The sequence below is a fragment of the Hyalella azteca genome, unplaced genomic scaffold (genome assembly GCF_000764305.2).
Source record: "Hyalella azteca isolate HAZT.00-mixed unplaced genomic scaffold, Hazt_2.0.2 contig5692, whole genome shotgun sequence".
Lineage (NCBI taxonomy): Eukaryota > Metazoa > Arthropoda > Malacostraca > Amphipoda > Hyalellidae > Hyalella > Hyalella azteca.
Window position 1 is genome coordinate 19,274 of NW_025935874.1, and position 21,179 is coordinate 40,452.

The window sequence follows — 21,179 nt, forward strand, 5'->3', positions numbered from 1 at the left end:
CCTGTTGGTCCTGTCTTACCCCATGCCCGGTCCCATCTTACCCCATTGGGGTAAGATGGGACCAGCTCACTTTTTTTAATCTGTGCAGAAAACTGTGTTGTATGCAGAAAGTCTGAGTTGTAGCTTAGAAGCCCATTGCATAACTACACCTTGTGATAGGTTTAGGGTTTTTTATTTATTCATGGTATAGATGCTACATGCTTGTTAGAGATTTCGGTCCTGTCTTACCCCATCTGACTATATACCAAATACATAGATCAAGAATACTTCTCCAGAACTGACATTGTTGTATCCGCTATCATCGAGTTGGCATTGAGTTGAATTTAAAGAATCTAACATGTCCTAATATCTTTAAATATAAATACCTACCTAACTTTTGCTGTCAAGAACTGAAGAAGCTAACAAAACAAAAGCACAAGATAGTTAGCTTTGTTGAATAATTCTGCAGTATCAAACAATCAACAAGGGACTACTTAGAGCACTATTGCTGCCTGCCAACTGCCACTAGCTCGTCTTGTTGCTGCAGGGCAGAGGCTGCCAAGCACGCAAGTTTCTTTCTGTTAATAATAATTGCATTTTTGGATCTCCTATAATTGATTTCACACGTATAGACAAGCAGATTGATGCTAGCTATGTTTATGAGTTATATTGGTTATTTTTCAATAGTGCACTAATACAGCACAAATATTTTTTCTGAATCATGTTCATAGGAAATCCATTGATAATCTATTGGTTTGGACAATCTATAAATCCTTTGCAGCGCTTTGGAGCGATACAGCACCTTTATATCATGCCGAGTTGTTAATTGGTCACAGACTTTGACCAATTAGCACTGGGCATGAAGCCACGTCACTTTTTCAACAGGACTTCTGCCGCAGTGATTTGCTGGAATTTGGGGGGAAGTTGTTGGAATATGTGGTGCTCCTAGATTATGACAGAGCACTCCCAATTTTCCAAAAGCTCATGTACTTTAATATTTACTATAGAATGGCACCATGCCACAGAAGTCCATTGGGTTGAGAATATGACAAAAACATCCGTAATTGTACCTGTTCCCCAGTCTGGAATATTTTCCATACTTGTATAAAAAATTTTGTATGAAAATCCATCATTTTTCAAACTTACAAAAAAAAACAAAAGTAGGTATGGCCATAAAAATTGCTGAAATTTGGAATTGTCCACAAGCACAAACATTTCTGTCTCATTCATCATTCACAGTTGCTTCTCTCAAATTTCCCAGAATAGCCTGTTCCTATGGAATTTCACCTCCAAGTCAGGCAGCAGAAATTTTATCAGAAGAGTATTCAAAAACTGGTGCCACATTATGACAAGAGCCTCAATACTCATGGAAATTATGTAGAAAAGTAGATGAAGGTACAGGCTTTCATGTAAAAATAAATCTATTGTGATATCTTTGCACATCTTTTTTAATTACAAAACGGTCCTTACTTAAGAAACGTGTCTCAAATGTATTTATACATACATACTAAATCACCTGTATTTCTCTCTACAGAGTGAAGTGAAGCTTTTTGTCAACAGACTGAACTCTGAGGAATCAGTCATTCCATATGATTACACACAGTGAGTACCTAGCACTTGAAAATAGTTTTAATATCTTCTATATGCATTATGAATGTTTTGGATAGATTTTTAGTGTGCCATAAAATATATATTTGTATTTTACAAAATTGTTCGAAATTTAGAGAATTCTACAAATATCTGACCTCAGGAGAGAGTTATCCCTCCCACTCATATATTTCACTACTGATTATTATCTTTAGAATATTCATAATATATTGCAGTTGAATATAAGTGCCTACTCTAGTATCTTGCATATTTAGATGCAGGGCATTTAGGTTTGTAAATATATTTACTTCTGTTGTTTGTTCTACTCATAAAATATGGTAGTATAAAGTATAGCTATTTTATTCTTGGTAAAGTGTTTTTTTCTGTAGGGTCAAACTGTTCTACATAATAACCTCATGCTGTCCATAATATTTGATAACTGCTCTTTATAAACTATTATAACTACTATAAACTATTATAAATCATTTTAAGTATTGAACTACTTCTTTTGCCAGCTTTGACTTCTGCACCTCACCTGACATCAGTGAAACTCCAGTGGAGAACCTGGGACAAGTTGTCTTTGGGGAGAGAATCATGCCATCCCCATACAAGGTGAGGTCCATGCTCATGTGCATATATAATGCATTGTCATGGATGACTGTTTGTTAAAAAATATACCTACATACATATATATATTTTTTGTAGCTGTCATTGTTTTCTCTTGAGTATTTTTGTATGTTACCTCAAGGTTTCTATGATTATTCTACATTAGAACAATAATCAACCAGATCTGATTCAGGTTGCAGATACAGGCAGTTTTGTACAGATGCAGGTATCACAGATACAGATTCTCATTAAAAAGTTTGACTTTACACTCATGATGATTGGCAGTTAGAAAACAATCAGGGGTCATACTTTCAAAACTCGCTAAGTGAACGTAAGTACTTGCGCACTATTTACTTGTCTATGATTGGTGGATTTTGCTTGAAAGGCCGTCAATGATTGGCTGGTGAACTTACGATCTCTTAACTTTTTTTGAAAGTATAGGCCCAGAGCAGGTACTTTCAAAATGTTGAAAAGTGGACCAAACTTCTTAAACTTGTGCACAGAAGAGATAAGTCTAGCGTACGCACTGCAATTTTTTACACCTTCAAAACTTTTGTACGCAAGACTTGGCTAAAAGCGTACATACTATCAAACCACGTTGCATATCAGCCAATCAGAAGATTGCTGACATACTTTATTTACATTACAAGTCACATGATGCCATGATTCTGTGCTCAGTTATTCAAACATTTTTATATATTAAAAAGAATCTTATATGCTTTTACTGTAAAATTTCAATGACAAATGCCATTTCAAGATAGCAAAACAAGTATTTAATTAATGATTAATATGATATAATGAACAATGAGAGTGAAACTTATGTGAATTCAATTTAAGTTTAAACTATTCATTGTTTAGCTCTACCAATTAGAATCGTTTCCTATCAAGAGCTGTAATGAGAAAAAATGCATTAAATGCATGACTAATATGATTACTTAGCAATTAAAAATTGTTTTTCTAAATAAAAATTAGAAGATTTACCTTAGAATGCTACTAGAGTCTAGACACTAGTAACTAAATGATTACCAATCGCTTCACCCACTCAAAAGTGGTGCGTAACTTGCTTACGTGACCTCTGAATTTTGGAAAGTTACGCATACCTTTGCGGACGTAACTCAGTCCGGAAATGTTTAGAAGGTACCATCTTTTGAAGTTATATGCACTTAGCTGACTTATGCTGCACTTAAGCTACTATGAGCACTTAGCAATATTTTGGAAGTACCTGCCCAGGAATTTATCAACGTTAGTAAAGCAGTCATCAAAATAAGTCAGGCAGTCAGCAAAATTATCCAGTCAGTCATCAAGATCAGGCAGCAGTCATCAAGATCAGTCAGGCAGTCATCAAGATCAGGCAGCAGTCATCAAGATCAGTCAGGCAGTCATCAAGGTCAGTCAGGCAGTCATCAAGGTCAGTCAGGCAGTCATCAAGATCAGTCAGTAATGTAGATCATTTCTCTGCCAACAGATGCAATTCCTAGAGCCGCTTCAGTGTGCAGAAGTTTGCACCAAACACTACGACTTTTCCAACAGAGAAGATCAACTCAAAATAGAAAAGCTAAAGAGCGCCATGAACCTTAACTACCATCATCACTGGATTGTTGGTAAGTAAATGACTAGAGGCAAAATTTTGTACATAATGCTTCCTACCAAATTTGTGTTTCATCTTGACCAAATACAGATCAGCTGGTGCATACACTATTTATTTTTTATTATAAAATTACTGAAATGTTATGATCTGACAATGTAGTTCAACTATTCTTAGTGTTTCTAACCTCTAATCAAACATGATTCTTGCTTAGATGCCATACAGTAGTTTCTTCTAGTCTTTAGAAGTGGAATATTTGATTTAGCAGCAGGTAACACTAATCCAACCATGTTGCACCACTGTTTACAGTTGCAAATTGTACTTGTTATTTGACAATGTTGTTTTATTAGTGGGTACTCTTACACTAGGTACTTTGTGAAATGCTAGTATGACTTGCACGAAATGAGTTTATATGGGATGTTTTTGTCACAGATTAGACAATATGTCAGTGACTTGGTGCTACGAATGACATGCAATAATTATAAATATAATGTTGGAATAAGATTGTTCACACATGATGTTCTCCCCAGACAACATGCCGGTGACTTGGTGCTATGAATGACGTGTAATAATTCTAAGTATTATGTTAGAATAAGATTGTTCACACATGATGTTCTTGCCAGACAACATGCCGGTGACTTGGTGCTATAAGGTTCAGGGAGACAACACCTACTGTGCTACAGGCTTCCCTGTTGGCTGCTATGTTGATGCTAAAGGCAACCGTAAAGATGCCTGCGTCATTGAGGTGAGACAGGCATTACACTATTTTAATATACATATGTATGTACATAGGAACAAACCACTGATTTTTTAAAATTGGTTTATTTTTAATTTCCTCATCAACCAAGATTTAAAAAAAAATTATTATATATGATTATTTTGGCATCCATGATACTACTTACGGTATAGGACTCAAAAATGAACTTGAGGAAGAGTCTAAATAGTCTCTGCTTTGACTCTATACAAATGTATGTATTTATTATACTTGGTGTAATTTGGCAGAAGTTTTTTTTGCAAGTATGGTTATTCATTTTTTCAATGAGTCAAACAAAATTTCCTGCTGGCACCATGATATTCAAAAGCAGATTAATAATAAGAAGATTATTAATAAAAAGTATGCTCTGGTCTTTAATCAAACATGCATAAATTTATTATACCTACTGAGTACGGTACATTTGTACCAAGGATTGCCCTGGAACAGATATTACAATTAATTTTAAAATATGTATTTAATATAGTACTGGGTGTGTTTATATGTAACCAAGGATTGCCCAAAAACTGATATTATAATTTATTTTAAAATAGGCATCTAATATCTAATATGTTTTTAATATACTGAGTGTGTATGTGTGTAACCAAGGATTGCCTGTTATGACTATTTACCCAAATAAAAATCTTCATTTACAGAACTCATACAGCACTCCCGACACTTACTACATCTTCAATCACATCGACCTGAACATCACTTACCACAGCGGCAAGGGTGAAGACTGGGGCATGGGATTTAATGACAACGGTGGCCGCATTTTGTGTGAGTATATTAATTGTGCTGTTGATACTGTATTTCCCTATCAATTTTCTTACCTAACAGGAGTTTTCAATTTTGTATGCTATAGTTGTTTGACTGTTGATGTTTTGAACAGCATAAATTTGAAATTATCAATCATTTTAAGCCTTTTATTTTTTAAAACAAATGCAATATTATTACATTTTCCTAGTGCTACTTAATGATGATTCAGTTTACGCCACAGAAATATTAAATAATCTTCTTGGCTTAAGACCGTCCTAATCTTTTGGTTGGAAATATAGTAAACACGTATTTACTACAATATCTTCATGTTTACTTATACCTTTTTAACACGTTTTTCTTAGCTTGGCTTCGCGTTTGTTTGTTTGTTTGTTTGTTTGTTTGTTTGTTTGTTTGTTTGTTTGTTTGTTTGTTTGTTTGTTTGTTTGTTTGTTTGTTTGTTTGTTTGTTTGTTGTTAACATTGACAACGAAAATTAGCCCACTTCTGATTGTTCTAGAGATCTGAAATTCGGCATGCAGGCTATTTTCGCCTAACAATTTCAAATACAATCATAAAAACTACATAGTAATTAGAGACCGAAATTAGTTTAATTGAGTAAAGTATATATATATAGTATGACGTGCGGGCGCTGACGTTATAGACGAGCAGGCGCTTTTACCGCCCAGCCCCTGCGCCTAAAATGGATCAGGCTATAAGCCTTGAAGACGGAAGAGACCAAACATCTTTGACGTAGCTGAAGACCTCACCTCCGGCGCGAAATAGATAGCTATCTGAAGCGCTAGTAAATCTTTTACTACTACTACTACTACTAATGTCATTGCTGTTTATAAATTGTTTGTTTTGAAATGTAACTGGTCATGCAAATTGCCCGGGGGCTTTTTCTTAACACAATTTAGATGCAACTGTGCTTCAACGTGAATTTTCGACATTTTTCATCATTGATAATTACGATGATCTCTTACTTCCTTGATGAGTCCTGGTGTGTCAAAAATTGATGGTTTCAATGAAGTCAGTGTTGCACATCTACTGTATTCAGTCAATGCACATCTACTGATCACTTGTATTTTGTGATCACTGGACATTTAAGGATAATTATGTACTATATCTTTTAGTGGGGCTTTCTCTCAGCGCTGGTAAGTCAGTGCCTGTTAAGCTCATCCCAAATTTTTTGGCTGGACCAAAATTAGGCTTTCTTAGATGTTTTAATTCAATGATTACATTTTGGAAATTAATTTAGTGTCAGTGTACTTGCTAGAAAATGTTTCTCTTGTCTGAAGAAATACATGTTTAAGATCATTGCTTTGTGAAACCTGAATAATCATCGGTCACTTTTTTATGAACAAATATTGAATGATTGAATGCGTTGAATCATTCATTGTCATTGAATGATTGTTAGAACATTATTGAATGATTGAATGCGTCCAAAATTATCATTGTTCATTGTCATTGAATGATTGTTAGAACATATTCATATTCATAATAATACGGTGGATACTCCATAATTGAAGAAAAACCCCCACCAACGGTTGCGCGCACGCACATGAGGGCATTGGAGAACGTGTAACGTCCTAGGAAAAAAAAATAAGTACATTGGAGAAACAGGCGATAGAAAGGTTTTAGTTATGGTACGCCCTCAGCCAGCCTTGTACAGCTGACTGGAAAGCAAGTAGCGATGTAGCTGCCACGACGTCTGCACTCAGGGAGTTCCATATTCTGATGGCCGACGGAAAGAAGGAGTGAAGGTGGACGTCGGTTCTGCTGCGTGGAACCTGCAGCTTCTGTTGGTGCCCCCTTGTTGCTCGTGTGACTGGGTGACACAGTCCTGAAGGAGGTTGGACATCGACTAGGCGATGCAGCATTTTGTACAGCATGCATGCTTTGTCTGCCGTTCTCCTCAGACGGAGCTCTTCCAGCTTTAGTCTGGCTACCATCTCAGTGGCACTGGAAGTGGGGCTAAAGTCTCCCAGGATTCTGCGGGCCGCTCTGCGTTGAACCATCTCAAGGGAGGTTCTCAGGTGCTGCTGGTGCGGATCCCAGGCCGGTGATGCATATTCCAACAGCGGTCGTACGAGGCTTTTATAGCAGTGAACTTGGACTTGTGGTGGGCATCCCTTAAGATTTCGACAGATGAACGCGCAGGACCGGTTGGCTCTGGCTGCAGTTGCCTCGATATGTTTCCCCCAGTGCAGAGTTTCTGATATTTCAACGCCGAGGTATTTGGCGCTGGGGACTTGTTCCAGCGCCTGTCCATGGAGCGAGTAGGTAGTGGGCACTCTATTCCTCTTCCTGGTGACTGACAGCAGGTGGCACTTGTCAACGTTGAAGGCCATCTGCCACTTTTGTTCCCACATTACCAACTTGTCTAGGTCTTCTTGTAGTCGTTGCGCGTCAGGTCGCGATCGTATGCGAGAATACATGAGCGTGTCATCAGCAAAAAGTCTGACTCTGGCGTTGATTCCTTCTCCAAGGTCATTGATGTATATAAGAAACAAGGTCGGTCCGAGCACCGAGCCTTGTGGGACGCCGGAGAGTACGCTGCCCACACTGGACTTTTTCCCCTCCACGACCACTTGCTGCGTTCGTCCAGACAGGAAACCGGTGATCCACTGCTTGGTCCTTCCTCGGATGCCATAAAATTCCAGCTTCGACAGCAGTCGCTGGTGGGGTACTTTGTCGAACGCTTTGGAAAAGTCAAGTAATATAGTGTCCGTCTGGCCAGCCCGGTCAATCTCGGCAGCAAGATCTTCAACTGTCAGGATTAGCTGGGTGATGCATGACCGATTCCTGCGGAAGCCATGCTGGGAGTCGATGAGGATCTTGTGTTCCTCCAGGTGGGCCGTGATCGCAGATCTCACAACGTGCTCCAGCAGTTTACAGCAGATGCAAGTGAGAGAGATGGGGCGGTAATTGGCGGCCTGGCTCCGGTCTCCCTTCTTGAAGATAGGCTGGACCAGGGCGTGTTTCCAGACGTGGGGGACCTGGCCAGTGTCCAAGGATTTCACAAACAGGAGAGTCAAAGCGGGGGCCAACTCCTCTGCAACCTCCCTCAGCAGCCGGCACGGGATGCCATCTGGTCCTGGAGCCTTTCTCGGGTTGAGGCTTGCCAGTAGTTTGTAGACCCCATTTTCTGTGATATTAATCTCAGGCATAGTAGGGTGTGGGCTGCTGTCTAGGATGGGCATGTGGGTCATGTCCTCTCGAGTAAAGGCAGTGCAGAACTGATCGTTCAGTATGTCGGCCTTAGTCATGCTGTCACTAAAGGTGAGCCCGTTGCGTTTGAGGGGGGATACACCCACTGTATCACTGCCTTTGCTCTTGATGAGTCTCCAGAGGCCATTCGTCGAGTCTTTTTCTAGCAGTTGTTTCACGTATCGCTGGTAGCTCTGTCTCTGTCTGTTGGTTCTTCTAGTTCCTTTCTTCAGAACTTTAAAGTGATGCCAGTCTTCTACTCTGTTGCTAGTTTTGGCCCTTCTCCACGCGCGATACTTGCGTCTGGATTGTCTCTTTAGTGTGTTGTTGATCCAGGGCTGGTGGTGCTTAACAGACGACTGATGGTGGGAACGTGTTGTTCCATCATATCTACAAGATGGCTTTGGATGCTCGTCCAAAGTTTGTTGACAGATTGCGTGGTCGACCGGCACAAGTCACGGCTAAACTGCTTTGTCTTGGACCTGATGGTGGTAAAGTCCGCTTTTTTCCAAACGCTTAGTGTTCTAGCTACGGGTTTGCGACCTGCTGCCTTAATTTGGCTGTCTACTAAGACGATGTCGTGGTCCCCAAGTGGAGGGATGGTGGTGGATCTGGTGATGAGACTTGGTCTGTTTGTGAGAAATAAGTCAAGGATGTGCTTGCCTAGTGTTGGCTTATCGTTCACCTGGAGGAGCCCCATGTCTGTAACCTTCTCCAAGAAGAGTTTATTGATTCTGGATGGGTACTGCCTCCCGGTCACTGTCTGGTCCTTCCAGTTGATGTCAGGCAGGTTTAGGTCGCCGCCGAGCCAGACAACGCCGTCGGTCTTCACCTCGCTCATAACTTTGATGATATCTGCCATTTGCTGGTCGCAGGTGTCTGCGGGGGATCTGTAAAAGGATCCTAATATGAGTGGTTCGTTCTTCTTTTGCGTCTGGACCTGCACCAGCACAGCCTCAGCGGGCGAGTTGTGGTAGATCTCATGGGATATGAGGCCGGAACGTACAGCAACAAGGGCACCGCCGTAGCCGCCTGGACGGTCCTTTCTATATACGTTGTAGGATGTTGGGAAGAATTCTGAGCTAAGATTTTCGGGCTTGAGCCAAGTTTCTGTACCGAGCACGATGTCAGGCTCCGCGACGTCAAGTAAGGTTTGAAATTCAGCTTTCTTGGGCCGTAGGCTCTGGAAGTTGATAACAAGTGTTCTCAGAAAAGATGAGGAATGGACAGGCTTAGGGATGTTGGAAGTATCCTGTGACCCAGCCGAGAAAGCCGTCGAGTTGAAATTGGGCGAATTCACGGGGCGCACGGGTGTGGATGTGTGTGGTGCACGAGCAATGGGCTCAGCGCAGAAATCTGTGAGGTATGGTGTGGAGTTGGGGTGGGGGGAGGAGGGGTGGTAGGCAGGTGAGTTGGTGTGCTCAGACGTGGATGACGACCCCGAGATGCCTTCCAGTGAGGGATGGGATGCAAACTGCGGGGCGTGCGTCCCACTACCGATGGAGCTGAGCAGTGTCTCCGCAGGCACCGGAGAGAACAAGGACGCGGAGAAGTTTGGTACTCCACAGGAGAAACACATCCATGGGGTCTGCGTGGTGTGTGCGAGGTATACATTGTCACTCATGCGGATGCAGCGGGTGTGATACCACACCTCACAGTTGCCACAAGCAATCCCACGATCTCTAGTCGCAACAGAATCACCACACTCACCACACGGATATCTAGGTGGGCCTGGATTTTTCTCAATGTCTTGCGCAAGGAGTAACAGGAGGCGAATGCACCAAATTGCGAACTGATCCATGCTACAAAGCGAAAATAAGGCGTATCAGAAACTTAGAATATTTGTTTTTTTTTTTCAGTCGAACGGTGACGAAGGCCGCCATTTTGGATCCAAAGGTTGGCTATGCAGGCGGTCGATGTATTTGGAGAGCTTTGTCTTACAATTTACGCAACTTGCTGGTCTTCACGATGCACATTTCAGAACTTTATAACTTTGGGAATGATTTCGGCACGTAGCCTGTTATAAAATTTCGTTAGGATTCTTAAAACTCAGGAATTTCACGGAGCTGCTTCAAACACGTCCTGCCACCACGCGCATGCGCAACCCTACGAGTACGTCGGAGTACCCTACGAGTATTCTACGAGTACGTCGGAGTCTTATATGATGTTATCGAGGCGCTGTAAATTGTAAGACAACTCACCGTGATCAGCGTTAACAGCCACCGGTTCCGGTTATCACGNGTGCATAAGTATTTTTGTGCACATGCGAACGCTCACGCTTGGTAAGTTGTCTCTGATAGTTTTCTGTGTGTAATATACATGCTATAAACTATTCCATATCCTATAGTTTAAGCGCATAAGTAATTTTGTATACATGCGAACGCTCACGCTTGGTAAGTTGGCTCTGATACTTTTTCTGTGTTTTCTTTAGATGCTATATAGTACTGGTATAAACTTACAATATCCTATGGTTTAAGCGCTTAAGTATTAATGTCTACAAGCGAACGCTTTTCAGTCGTGTCATAAAGTTTAGGTGCATGAAATTTTTTTGCTAAGCATATAAGAACTTAATATCCAGAACTCTATTCCTGCACACTTGTGGATGAGGATTTGTATTGACTATTACTAGCCACACAAAGTCTTTGTATAAAATGAGCCCAGTGTTCACCAGTACTAGATAATTATGTTTCCAGCGACATATTTCTTCTATGGTAGAATTATTTACCCTTATACCAAAATTTCTGTGCTAGTGTTAGCCCTTGTTTACACTTAAGTTTCGCGAAATTATAATCTATCATAGATACCTTATTGCGCACAGTAGCAGACAATTTCTTCATTTCTTCTCCGTCTGCAGTGTTGGCAACGTGTCAGACATTTTCTTGTAATTTCTGGCAGCAGATTGTTTTTGTTAATACATTACAATGGCAGTATGCCTGGCCTATACTGACGCTGATGTCTTTGCAGTGTTCGCGTGGTTAATACATCACAATGGCAGTATACTTGACCTATACTGACGCTGCTGTCTTTGCAGTGTTCGCGTGGTTAACACATCAAAATGGCAGTATACTTGACCTATACTGACGCTGCTGTCTTTGCAGTGTTCGCGTGCCTGGGTTTCCTGTCCCCCGCTAACCGTGGCGCTCTCATGACCTGCGTGCTGGTGCTGTACGTGTGCCTGGGCTTCCCTGCGGGCTACACCAGCGCCCGCCTCTACAAGAGCTTCGGGGGCGAGAAGTGGAAGAGCAACGTACTGCTTACTTCCATGCTCTGCCCTGGGTATGTCATAATGCATGTTTTTAGCTCATTTTCTTATTTATGAAAAAATGCCCTATTGTGCTCGCCATGTCCGTCTGTCTGTCCGTCCGTGACTTCACGTTTTCATCGACGAGAAAATGCGCTCTCTGCCACCCACTGCAGTGGGTACCTATATATTTATTTTCGGTAATTTAGTTGTAGCTTTGCCTCCATGCTCTGTCCTGGGTACAACCTGGTCATTATTTTTCTGATTATTTATAGTTGGTACTTCTCGGTATCTGACTTATGACTTGATGAGTATAATAAATCGTTTTTAAAGTGGAAGAGGACCATTATTAACATCATTTCTTTTTAAGCTGAAAGTTGCAATAAAATGTCCATTGTTATCTCGGTTGGAGTTACATGTCTCTTTTTTTTCTTCTTGATGCTGAATAAAATAAGATTAATTGTTGAAGTTATTATCGTAGATTCAATTTACTTCTATTTCTAGTGAAATCATGGGAGTAGACATGATTGGATATAATTTTTCACTTTTATAATGAAGAATATAAATTTTTAATTGCCCCATATTCAGGCTAAACATGGAAGTCTAAGTTTCCTTTAGCTTTTAGCTGGAGAAAGTTCGACTTTGGAACGTTAAAGATTTGCTTGTTAGAGTTAAAATGAAGTTTTCTTTTTAAACTAAAACCCCTAATGAGGCTAGTATTCGAGCTAGACATGGTTCCATATCGTATCGTATTCCATGTCGAAACCCAGGCATCGTATGCCTGAGATAGAGTTCGATGGAATTTTCCCATCTAAAATAATTTTATATCATACAAGCCGCGTGCTCATTTGTATTGCTCATTTTCAACTTTTTTATTTATTATTATATTAATTTATTTACTACTATATATTCATTATTTTATTTTATCATCCACAAAACGATCGCTCTTCATTTGAGCTTGTTTATCAACTAATGGGTAATTTCGGAACTGTTATAGGTTTACCTCTGGAAATACCTACTAACTATATATTCGTGCCTCCAGGTTCGTGTTCGGCATTTTCTTCTTCCTGAACCTGATCCTGGCGTATAAAGGCAGCAGCGCCGCGGTGCCCTTCTCCACCCTCATCGCTCTGCTGGCGCTGTGGTTCCTTGTGTCCGTGCCTCTCACCTTCGTCGGCGCCTTCTTCGGTTTCAGGAAAAGGGTGCGAGCAAGTGGTTATTTTATAACTTTTGTGGTATATGCCTACTTGAAATAGTAGAAGCTTTGAAGCATGCTCGAGAGCGGTATATGTGGGAAGTTGCACAAAATATCGCCGCAAATGTTTTACTAATATTTAGGAGTTAAGGGGAGCGTCTACCCCAAATTTTATCTTGGTTATTTACGAACGGATCACTTTGAAACTTGGTACATTTCATGAAATGTCGTGAAATCATAAATCAACGTAGAGAGATGGCAGTGGTACCATTGGATAGGGCAGAATGTCAGCTTTAAAATGAGTATAAAAACCGAAAAAGTGGAAATTTTCAATTTTAGGGTAGACGCTCCCCTTAACAATTATTAATACAATTGCAAATATCCACCTCTTATTGCTCAAGAGAAATTTACTCTGATCACACGTGAACCGGAATTTTAATAGGAGATAATTGTCTGTGATTATGGCTTGATGACGATTTACTTGGAATACGGTTCGAATGTTACCTTGATCATACAGTGCTTGTGTGGCGTTTAAATTTTCTAAAACCGTCCCAACATTACTGAAGCCTATACCCAACAAAGCAGAAAACCTACTGAATTTGCTATGGAAATTGTTTGATTTGCACATCTCATCCTGTACACTAACTCATAACCAGGTTCTTAAACGTCGTGTGCATTTCAAACATTCTAGAACCCAGATTGTAAGCCTCTAACATTGTTAAGAACGGATTAACTTTATAATTATTTCAACATGAGCGTCGTATTCCAGACTTTGGAGAACCCAGTACGAACGAACAAGATCCCGCGCCAGATCCCCGACCAGAGCATCTACACGAAGCCTCTGCCCGGCAGCGTGATGGGCGGCGTGCTGCCGTTTGGCTGCATCTTCATCCAGCTGTTCTTCATCCTGAACTCGATCTGGTCCAACCAGACCTACTACATGTTCGGCTTCTTGTTCCTCGTGTTCCTCATTCTGTGCATCACGTGCAGCGAGACTACCATACTTCTCTGCTATTTCCATCTCTGTGCTGAGGTGCGCCACTAATTCCTCAATTTTATCTCTTTAAAATCTTTAATGCAAACAAATGTAATGAGAAATATTGTATCGAGCACAATTCTAGGACAATTCTAGTGCAGTAGATTATCATATGATAATGTGCGAAGAAAAATTATCTAGAAGGGAGAATTCAATTTTAAAGTCGATATGCCATAATCGCATGGGAAATCAAAAAAATGAAGTGATAATGTTTTTCTAAAGTCACTTCATCAACAAATAAAATTTGAAGTAGGAAACAATTGATGACTTTGATATGGAGGTATTCGTGCAAATTTTTTTTGCGGGAAGGAATTATAACTGCAAGTTTGCTGATGACAGACTAATGCATGGTCTGTTTGTAAAATCGTTCATTCCTTGATATGGTTTTTTACATTGCATTTTATTCGAGTTATCTCTTGGTTAGGGAGTGAAGTGATGCTTCGACGACGCGATAGGTTTTCATTTTTTTTATCCAACGATACAGTTGAACTCTTATCTACTAACATGTTTCCCTTTATTTATTCTTACCTAAACTAAACAGCCGTATTAAGATACGGCTCTTTTCACCGAACGAGCCGATGTTTTTAAAATAGTAGTAAAAATGGTTCTCAATGCCACAATCCTGGCTAAGTTACCTCGCGTGCTTGTTGAGCAAAACTGCTTGGTTTTATTTCCAGGATTAAATTTTCGTGTGTGGCGAAGTTGCTTCACTTGTTCAACACGATTTATTACCATCTTTTGTAGGATTACCACTAACGCTGGCGCATTGATTATTTCTCATAATTCATTGATTGTTTCTCACCTCCTTGATTGTTTCACATAATTCACATAACACATCATCTGTGTATTCTTCGATATGCAAAAACCCTATGACACCACCTGGCGACACGGCATACTTCAGACCATCCACAAGGCTGGGATTAGGTGCAACCTGGCCCTATACATCAGGGAGTTTCTGCATGAGCGGTCCTTCAGGGTGAGGGTGGGGGGCTCTTTTTCGCCTGTGTGGGTGCAATACCAGGGAGTTCCACAGGGCTGTGTGATTAGCTGCACCCTGTTCCTGATGGCCATCAACGATGTCACCACTAGCTTGCCCCCCAGCATACAATCCTCGCTCTATGTCGATGACTTCATGATCTATGCCTCATCTCGATTCGATACTTACCCGCTCTCGTACGCAGAATACAAACTGCCATAAACCGCGCAAACCAGTGGACCACGGCTCACGGATTCTCATTCTCAAGCGACAAAACCGTTGCTATGCACTTCCAGCGAAGTCGCTCTCAAGAACAACCCCCTCCTTTTTTCCTACAAGGCCAGCAAGTCGCTGTGTCCCCCACAGCCAAATTTCTTGGTATGATATGGGACAACAAACTCTCATGGAGACCCCATGTGCGGGCTTTAAAAGGCAGCGTCCTTAAGAGGATGAATTTGCTGAAGCACCTAACCGGACAGTCGTGGAGATCTGACCGTGTAACCCTTTTCTGCCTTTACAGGAAAAACCACACTAGCGCTACTAGACCCAATCCACAACGCTGCCATCAGGATATGTACTGGAGCATACAGAACATCCCCCACCATCAGCCTCTATGCATAAAGTGGAGAACCACCATTGTATCTCCGCCGAGCGCAGCTTACGCTACAGATGATTACTCGCCTCAAAAAACTACCGTTATCTCCAACATGGCTCACTGTAATGACCGAAGACCAAGCAAACCCATTTCCATATAACATCCCATCATCTGAAGACTACGGTGCACTCTGGCAACTGCGATGAAAAACCTTTTCCTGGACCACGCAACTACAAAGCATACAAACTCGACCCATATATACACTGACGGCTCAAAGTCGGACGACGCAGTGGAGTGTGCGGCTACGACCGACACAACAATAATATCAAGACGACTGAGCCCCAACGCTTCAATTTATACGGTGGAATTGTCTGGCGTCCTCTGTGCCCTGGCCCTTATAGATGACCACCCCGAACGTAACTTTACAATATTTATAGACTCCAAAAGTGTAGTGCAGGCCCTGAGAACCTACAACAGCAAACATCCTGTTATCTTGGAAATTCTGGCCTGGCTTTTGCGCCTGGTGGAGGCGGGAAAAACGATAAGCATCTGCTGGGTCCCGGGACACGTGGGGGTGCGGGGAAACGACAGGGCGGATGAGGCGGCGGTGGGCGCTGCTTCGTCGGACGCGGCCATTTATAGGGAGGACGTCCCATGCCGGGACCACTACCCCCGCATCAGGACCAGCGTTCACCATATATGGCGCGAGCTGTGCCTGAACACGAGAAACAATAAACTGAGAACAAGCAAGGACAGTGTATCAGCATGGAGCTCATCGTACCAGAGATCTCGACAAATGGAGATAGCTCTGTGTAGACTGAGGATTGTCCATACGCGCCTCACTCACGGCTACTTGATTGAACGGCGCCCTATACCATATTGTGACGACTGCCTGGTGCCCCTGACAGTTCTGCATGTCTTGGCGGAGTGCCCTAGCCACAACGACATCCGACAAAACTGCTACTCCAACACATCCGCCCTTGATCATGACGAGATGCTCACTAGAGTGCTGCGGGAGGACCGGCGAAGTAACTTCGAAACCGATAACCTTAGACGATACCTGATGGAATGCAACCTGCTGCCAGATATTTAGCATGACCCCGTAACGCCACCGCCCGCTGGTCGGTCATATGCACTTGCACCACCGCCTTTAGCGAGACTATAATCGCACCTTGTCATCACCTAGACCAAGCCTCACTAAGCTTACGCTGGAGTTGATACATGAAGTCGGAGCGGACCCTCGCTCCATGAGCAGGGAATCTACCGCCCAGCCCCTGCGCCTAAAATGGATCAGGCTATAAGCCTTGAAGACGGAAGAGACCAGACATCTTTGACGTAGCTGAAAACCTCACCTCCGGCACGAAATAGATAGCTATCTGAAGCGCTAGTAAATCTTTTACTACTACTACTACTACTACATAATTTAATACCTTTTCTCGTAGGATTACCACTGGTGGTGGCGTAGTTACCTCATTAATTGTTTCTCATAATTGATTACCATTTTCCGCAGGATTACCACTGGTGGTGGCGCAGTTACCTCACTTCAGGATTCACTGCGTTCTACCTCTTCATTTACTGCGTGCATTATTTTGCCACCAAACTGAACATTTCTGGCTTCGTCTCGACGTTGCTCTACTTCGGCTACACCATCATCATGGTCTTCTTGTTCTTCCTACTCACAGGTAATGCCTTGAGTTGATCAATTCCTAGTTCTCCAAACTTAATATTTACTGCTTTAACTATGCAAATAGACTCGCCATACGCTAAACTTGAGATTAAATACTCTTAAGATTAAGAGATTAGAGAATTTAAGAATTAGCTATTCTTAAGTATATCGCAGATTATTCTTAATTTATTAGCGCTATACACCTCACCCCAATCAACCATTAATTAGTATTTCACAGATAAGCCTTAATTTACATGAAGTAATATTTTAGGCGCATTACTGCTCCATAAGTAATGCACTTCTCTCTCGCCAGGCACGATCGGTTTCTGCGCGTGCTTCTGGTTCGTGCGCAAGATCTACAGCGTCGTCAAGGTGGACTAAGACGTGCGCCGTACGAGCTTTGCTGGAGATGAGCATCATAATTATGGAACGCGGGCTGTTTAATATTATTTTCCTTGTAGTCCTTGTCTGCTAACCATCCACTTTTGTACTGCAACGTTTGGAGTTTATTATTGGATTTGAATAGGGATTAGACTACGAATTGATTTCATATTTTTAACTAGTACAGTAAATCTGGATACTAAGTTAGTTTTCTATGTAGAGATTTTCTTTTGTTCTGTCCGTCAGTCCATCCAGGCTCGCTCTTAACTGTCAGTTGCCAGTCGCAGAATGAACGGAGGTAGAAATTATTGTATAATGTAGACATTGTCATATGTGCTCCTTTTTCTTTGTCTGAAAGTTGCAGAAAAAATTGGCCTCTCGTGTGTAGGATTTTCTTCACAGGCGTATGATTCCAGTAGAAAATTTCTTTATATTTTCCGGCTTGTGAGCCACTTTTTGTTCCACGCAAATCAAAGAGTATGAGGATGTCTACTTTTAGGAACGCTTTAACTCTGTGGGGACTCACCCTGAAGCTTTAGAAGAAGTTGATCTTTCTGATCTCTACAATGGGATTAGAAGCGATAAATTGTCATGATGGTCTCCTGGTTTATCTTACGATATCAAGTCAATTTATCATGTAGGTATTACCTGGTTTTGAGGCGTTGCATTTTTTACACAGAAAAAGCTTGGAAATGTCATTAAAATTCGTTCTATTTCATGCTGATGTGCCCGAACGCTTTCGCCTTCTAAGCGTGAATTATTTCCGTTCTATATATCATCAATGTCTGTCATTAGCTGCTGGGTGGTACATTTTTACTAAGCTAATTTAATTAGAAAAATACGAAAATTATTATCAATATTCCCTTCGCTGCTATTATCTTGATAGTTTTCCTCAGTCTGAAGCGTCAGGGAATCAGCAAGCATTCACTTGACGATATTGAAAATCCTGGGTTTGTTCCCGTATTTTGTATGCGTGTGGCGATTGTTTTCATTGCTGAACTTGGAAGTATTCCAAGTCACATACACTGATATTCTGTGATTTATGTGTGCGTTTCACTGATTTTCTCCATATACCCGCAAATTTTATTTCACCTGCAATGGCAAAAAATATGTTTTTAATGTATTTGTTATGAGTTCAATATATGAACTTTATCCCGCTACAACCATGAGAATATTTGTAACTTCGAAAGAAAAATTCTAACCTCACGTAGTTATGATTATTAGTACCTAGGCTGTAGCACTTGTTGACTTTGCGCCTAATTCGAGTTTTGTGGTCGAGTTCAACTTAATGATTGTTGTTTAATGATGATTCGGTTCTGTTATTCTCGAGCTATATCTCGTCATGCATCGTTTAGAATTCTTAGTCAAAGAAAATTTTGATGAATTAATGATGGTTAAAACATATTGAAATTATTTGATGCTCTGATATACCATTATGTATTTAAACTTTTTGCTCAAAGCGTATTTATGACGAATTCTTTCTGTCTGATTTTGAAAGGTCGGCAACAACAAAATTATTAAATGTACGTTTTACAATAAAATTACGTCCTGCCCTAAAGATTCATGTATTGATTTTATATACTAATGTAAAGGTTCCATGTTACCCGCAATTACGTGGGCTTCAAAGCAGTTGCACCAGATGCAGGTCTGTGCTGTTCGTACATGCCTAACTATTATCTTCGTGTGTAATTAATGCCAACTCGTGCACGAAACATGAATATGCTTGAAATATATTTTAATCACGTCAACTATATCATATTTCTACCTCTATTGCATTGATAGCCAAAACTGTGGCATTTTCATGTATTGAAGAATCCTGGGTTCGATAGAAAAAGTATGTTTTTGCCGGATAATTCACCGCGTGCTGTTTGATCTTGTATTGCTTCCACTGAAATGTATCATCAACAGGCCTGTAATTAGGACGATGTTTAAGCAAGAACTTCTGCTGTTAAGTTTGTGTATTATTGTTAGCTATAAGCTTTATTTGATTATGAATGTTTATTTCGTTCATGCGGAACTCCAACACATCTCGTCGTTTAATTTTTTAATGAGCAGGCATACTTTTATTTATCCCAAGCTTTTGTTCAGCTCTTCTTGTACGTTTCATTGACACTTTTAGACTTCAAGTTGGCATCTCGTATGTGGTTAGGTTCCCAGGAATATTTTACTTCTCTTTCGTTTTCTTGGTAACGAAAGCTTCCTACTTATTGTGTTTTTATATTATTAAAGGTCTTGATTCAGTTAATTCTTTATATTTTAAATGGCCTTCTCTCTATTCATAACGCTTACAAAAGCTAATTATTAAACTGCTGCGTATGTAATTGCATCTGAAAAAATTATTGGAAATAATTTATTTCTATACTTTAATTTTTCTCTCTTCTCCGTACCAGCTTTTATTTAAACGAACTACTTGTACTGTTAGCTAACAATTAAGAGCTGAGGGCATTATGTGGTGATTAAATTAAGGATTTAAGTTTTAGCGAGCGTGTCACGTTTACATCTTTCTTTTTGAGTATTAGCTTTTGTTGTGTTTAATCATTCGTTCGCTGTTACACGCGACATCGTATATGTACTTCATTTTCTCCAAGCATGTACAAAGGTAATTTCCATTGAAATTATTATTATATCGTAACTTCTACGAATACCATAATATCATTAGGCTTGTCTCGGATTAGCTGCGTTGGTTTGGAGAAACGCAAGTGTTTTTATGGAACCTTATTTGACTTGTTGATCAATTTTATCACCACACATCCGATGACCGGGCGAATGTCAACAAAAATATAACTCAGTACTCACTGCAGTGAGTGACAGAGAGCGCATTTTCTCGTCGACGAAAACTTGAGGTCACGGACAGACAGACAGACGGACATGGCGAGCACAATAGTGAATTTTTTCCATAAATGAGAAAATGCGCCAGCAACAGTAGTTGGTCTAATCTTATTCTGCACAAAGCCGTTATTCGTTTACTGTGTGCGCGCGCAAGCACGTTGACTTGATTTATTCCAAGCTTGAGTAAAAAACCTGGCAATATTTTACTGCGTTCTTTTATTAGTGGTAGTGCAGTGGCCTGGTCAAATTTACCGCGTTTAATTTAGTTGATGACAATCTCTTGATCATCAAAACCAGCTTTTCCTTATTGAGCAAGGCAGATTATTCCGGGCGTCCTCAACCACCATACTTAATTACGAGAGTAAACGTTTCAACGAACACAATGCAGCTAAATTTACTTCATAGAACGTTCTTCTCCTAACGTATTCTACAGTAAACAAAAAGGAGTTTGAGTTGGCCCAACAATGTCATTTTTTCCGGAAAATCTTACCAGAAACTAATTTTTAGAAACCTTCATTTCTTTGGAGATGCTTCCTGTAATTAGGAAAACCCGTCGTCTAGTTCCAAATATCAGCTATAATTCCTATGGTTTTTCGGAAATGAAATTTTGTTCTTGGTTTATTAATACAGGCTTTGGGAGGAAATGAAATTTAATTAATTTTTACACCAGATTCTCGTGCGAATCATAAGAGGAATGCAAGTCCTTCTTCTAATAACTTAGCTTCTCTTGTTTACCAGCATAGTTTCAATTCATCTTCCTCTTTGTTGTACATCTAGTTTATTG

General features: G+C 40.7%; 1 protein-coding gene across 1 annotated transcript; it reads left to right on the plus strand.

Moving 5' to 3' along the window:
• Nucleotides 1-1,513: 1,513 nt before the first annotated feature.
• LOC108682898 (transmembrane 9 superfamily member 2) lies at nt 1,514-19,806 on the plus strand (the record flags this gene model as incomplete). Its single annotated transcript, XM_018172156.2, is given in 16 exon segments — nt 1,514-1,581; nt 2,082-2,178; nt 3,638-3,773; nt 4,381-4,502; nt 5,165-5,286; nt 7,224-7,328; nt 7,719-7,947; nt 8,119-8,360; nt 9,069-9,218; nt 9,933-10,082; nt 10,530-10,588; nt 11,575-11,752; nt 12,760-12,919; nt 13,682-13,945; nt 17,030-17,201; nt 17,499-19,806. Coding segments are annotated over 16 exon segments (2,322 nt in total), but the record flags the coding sequence as incomplete, so codon positions are not given.
• Between the last annotated feature and the right edge of the window lie 1,373 nt (nt 19,807-21,179).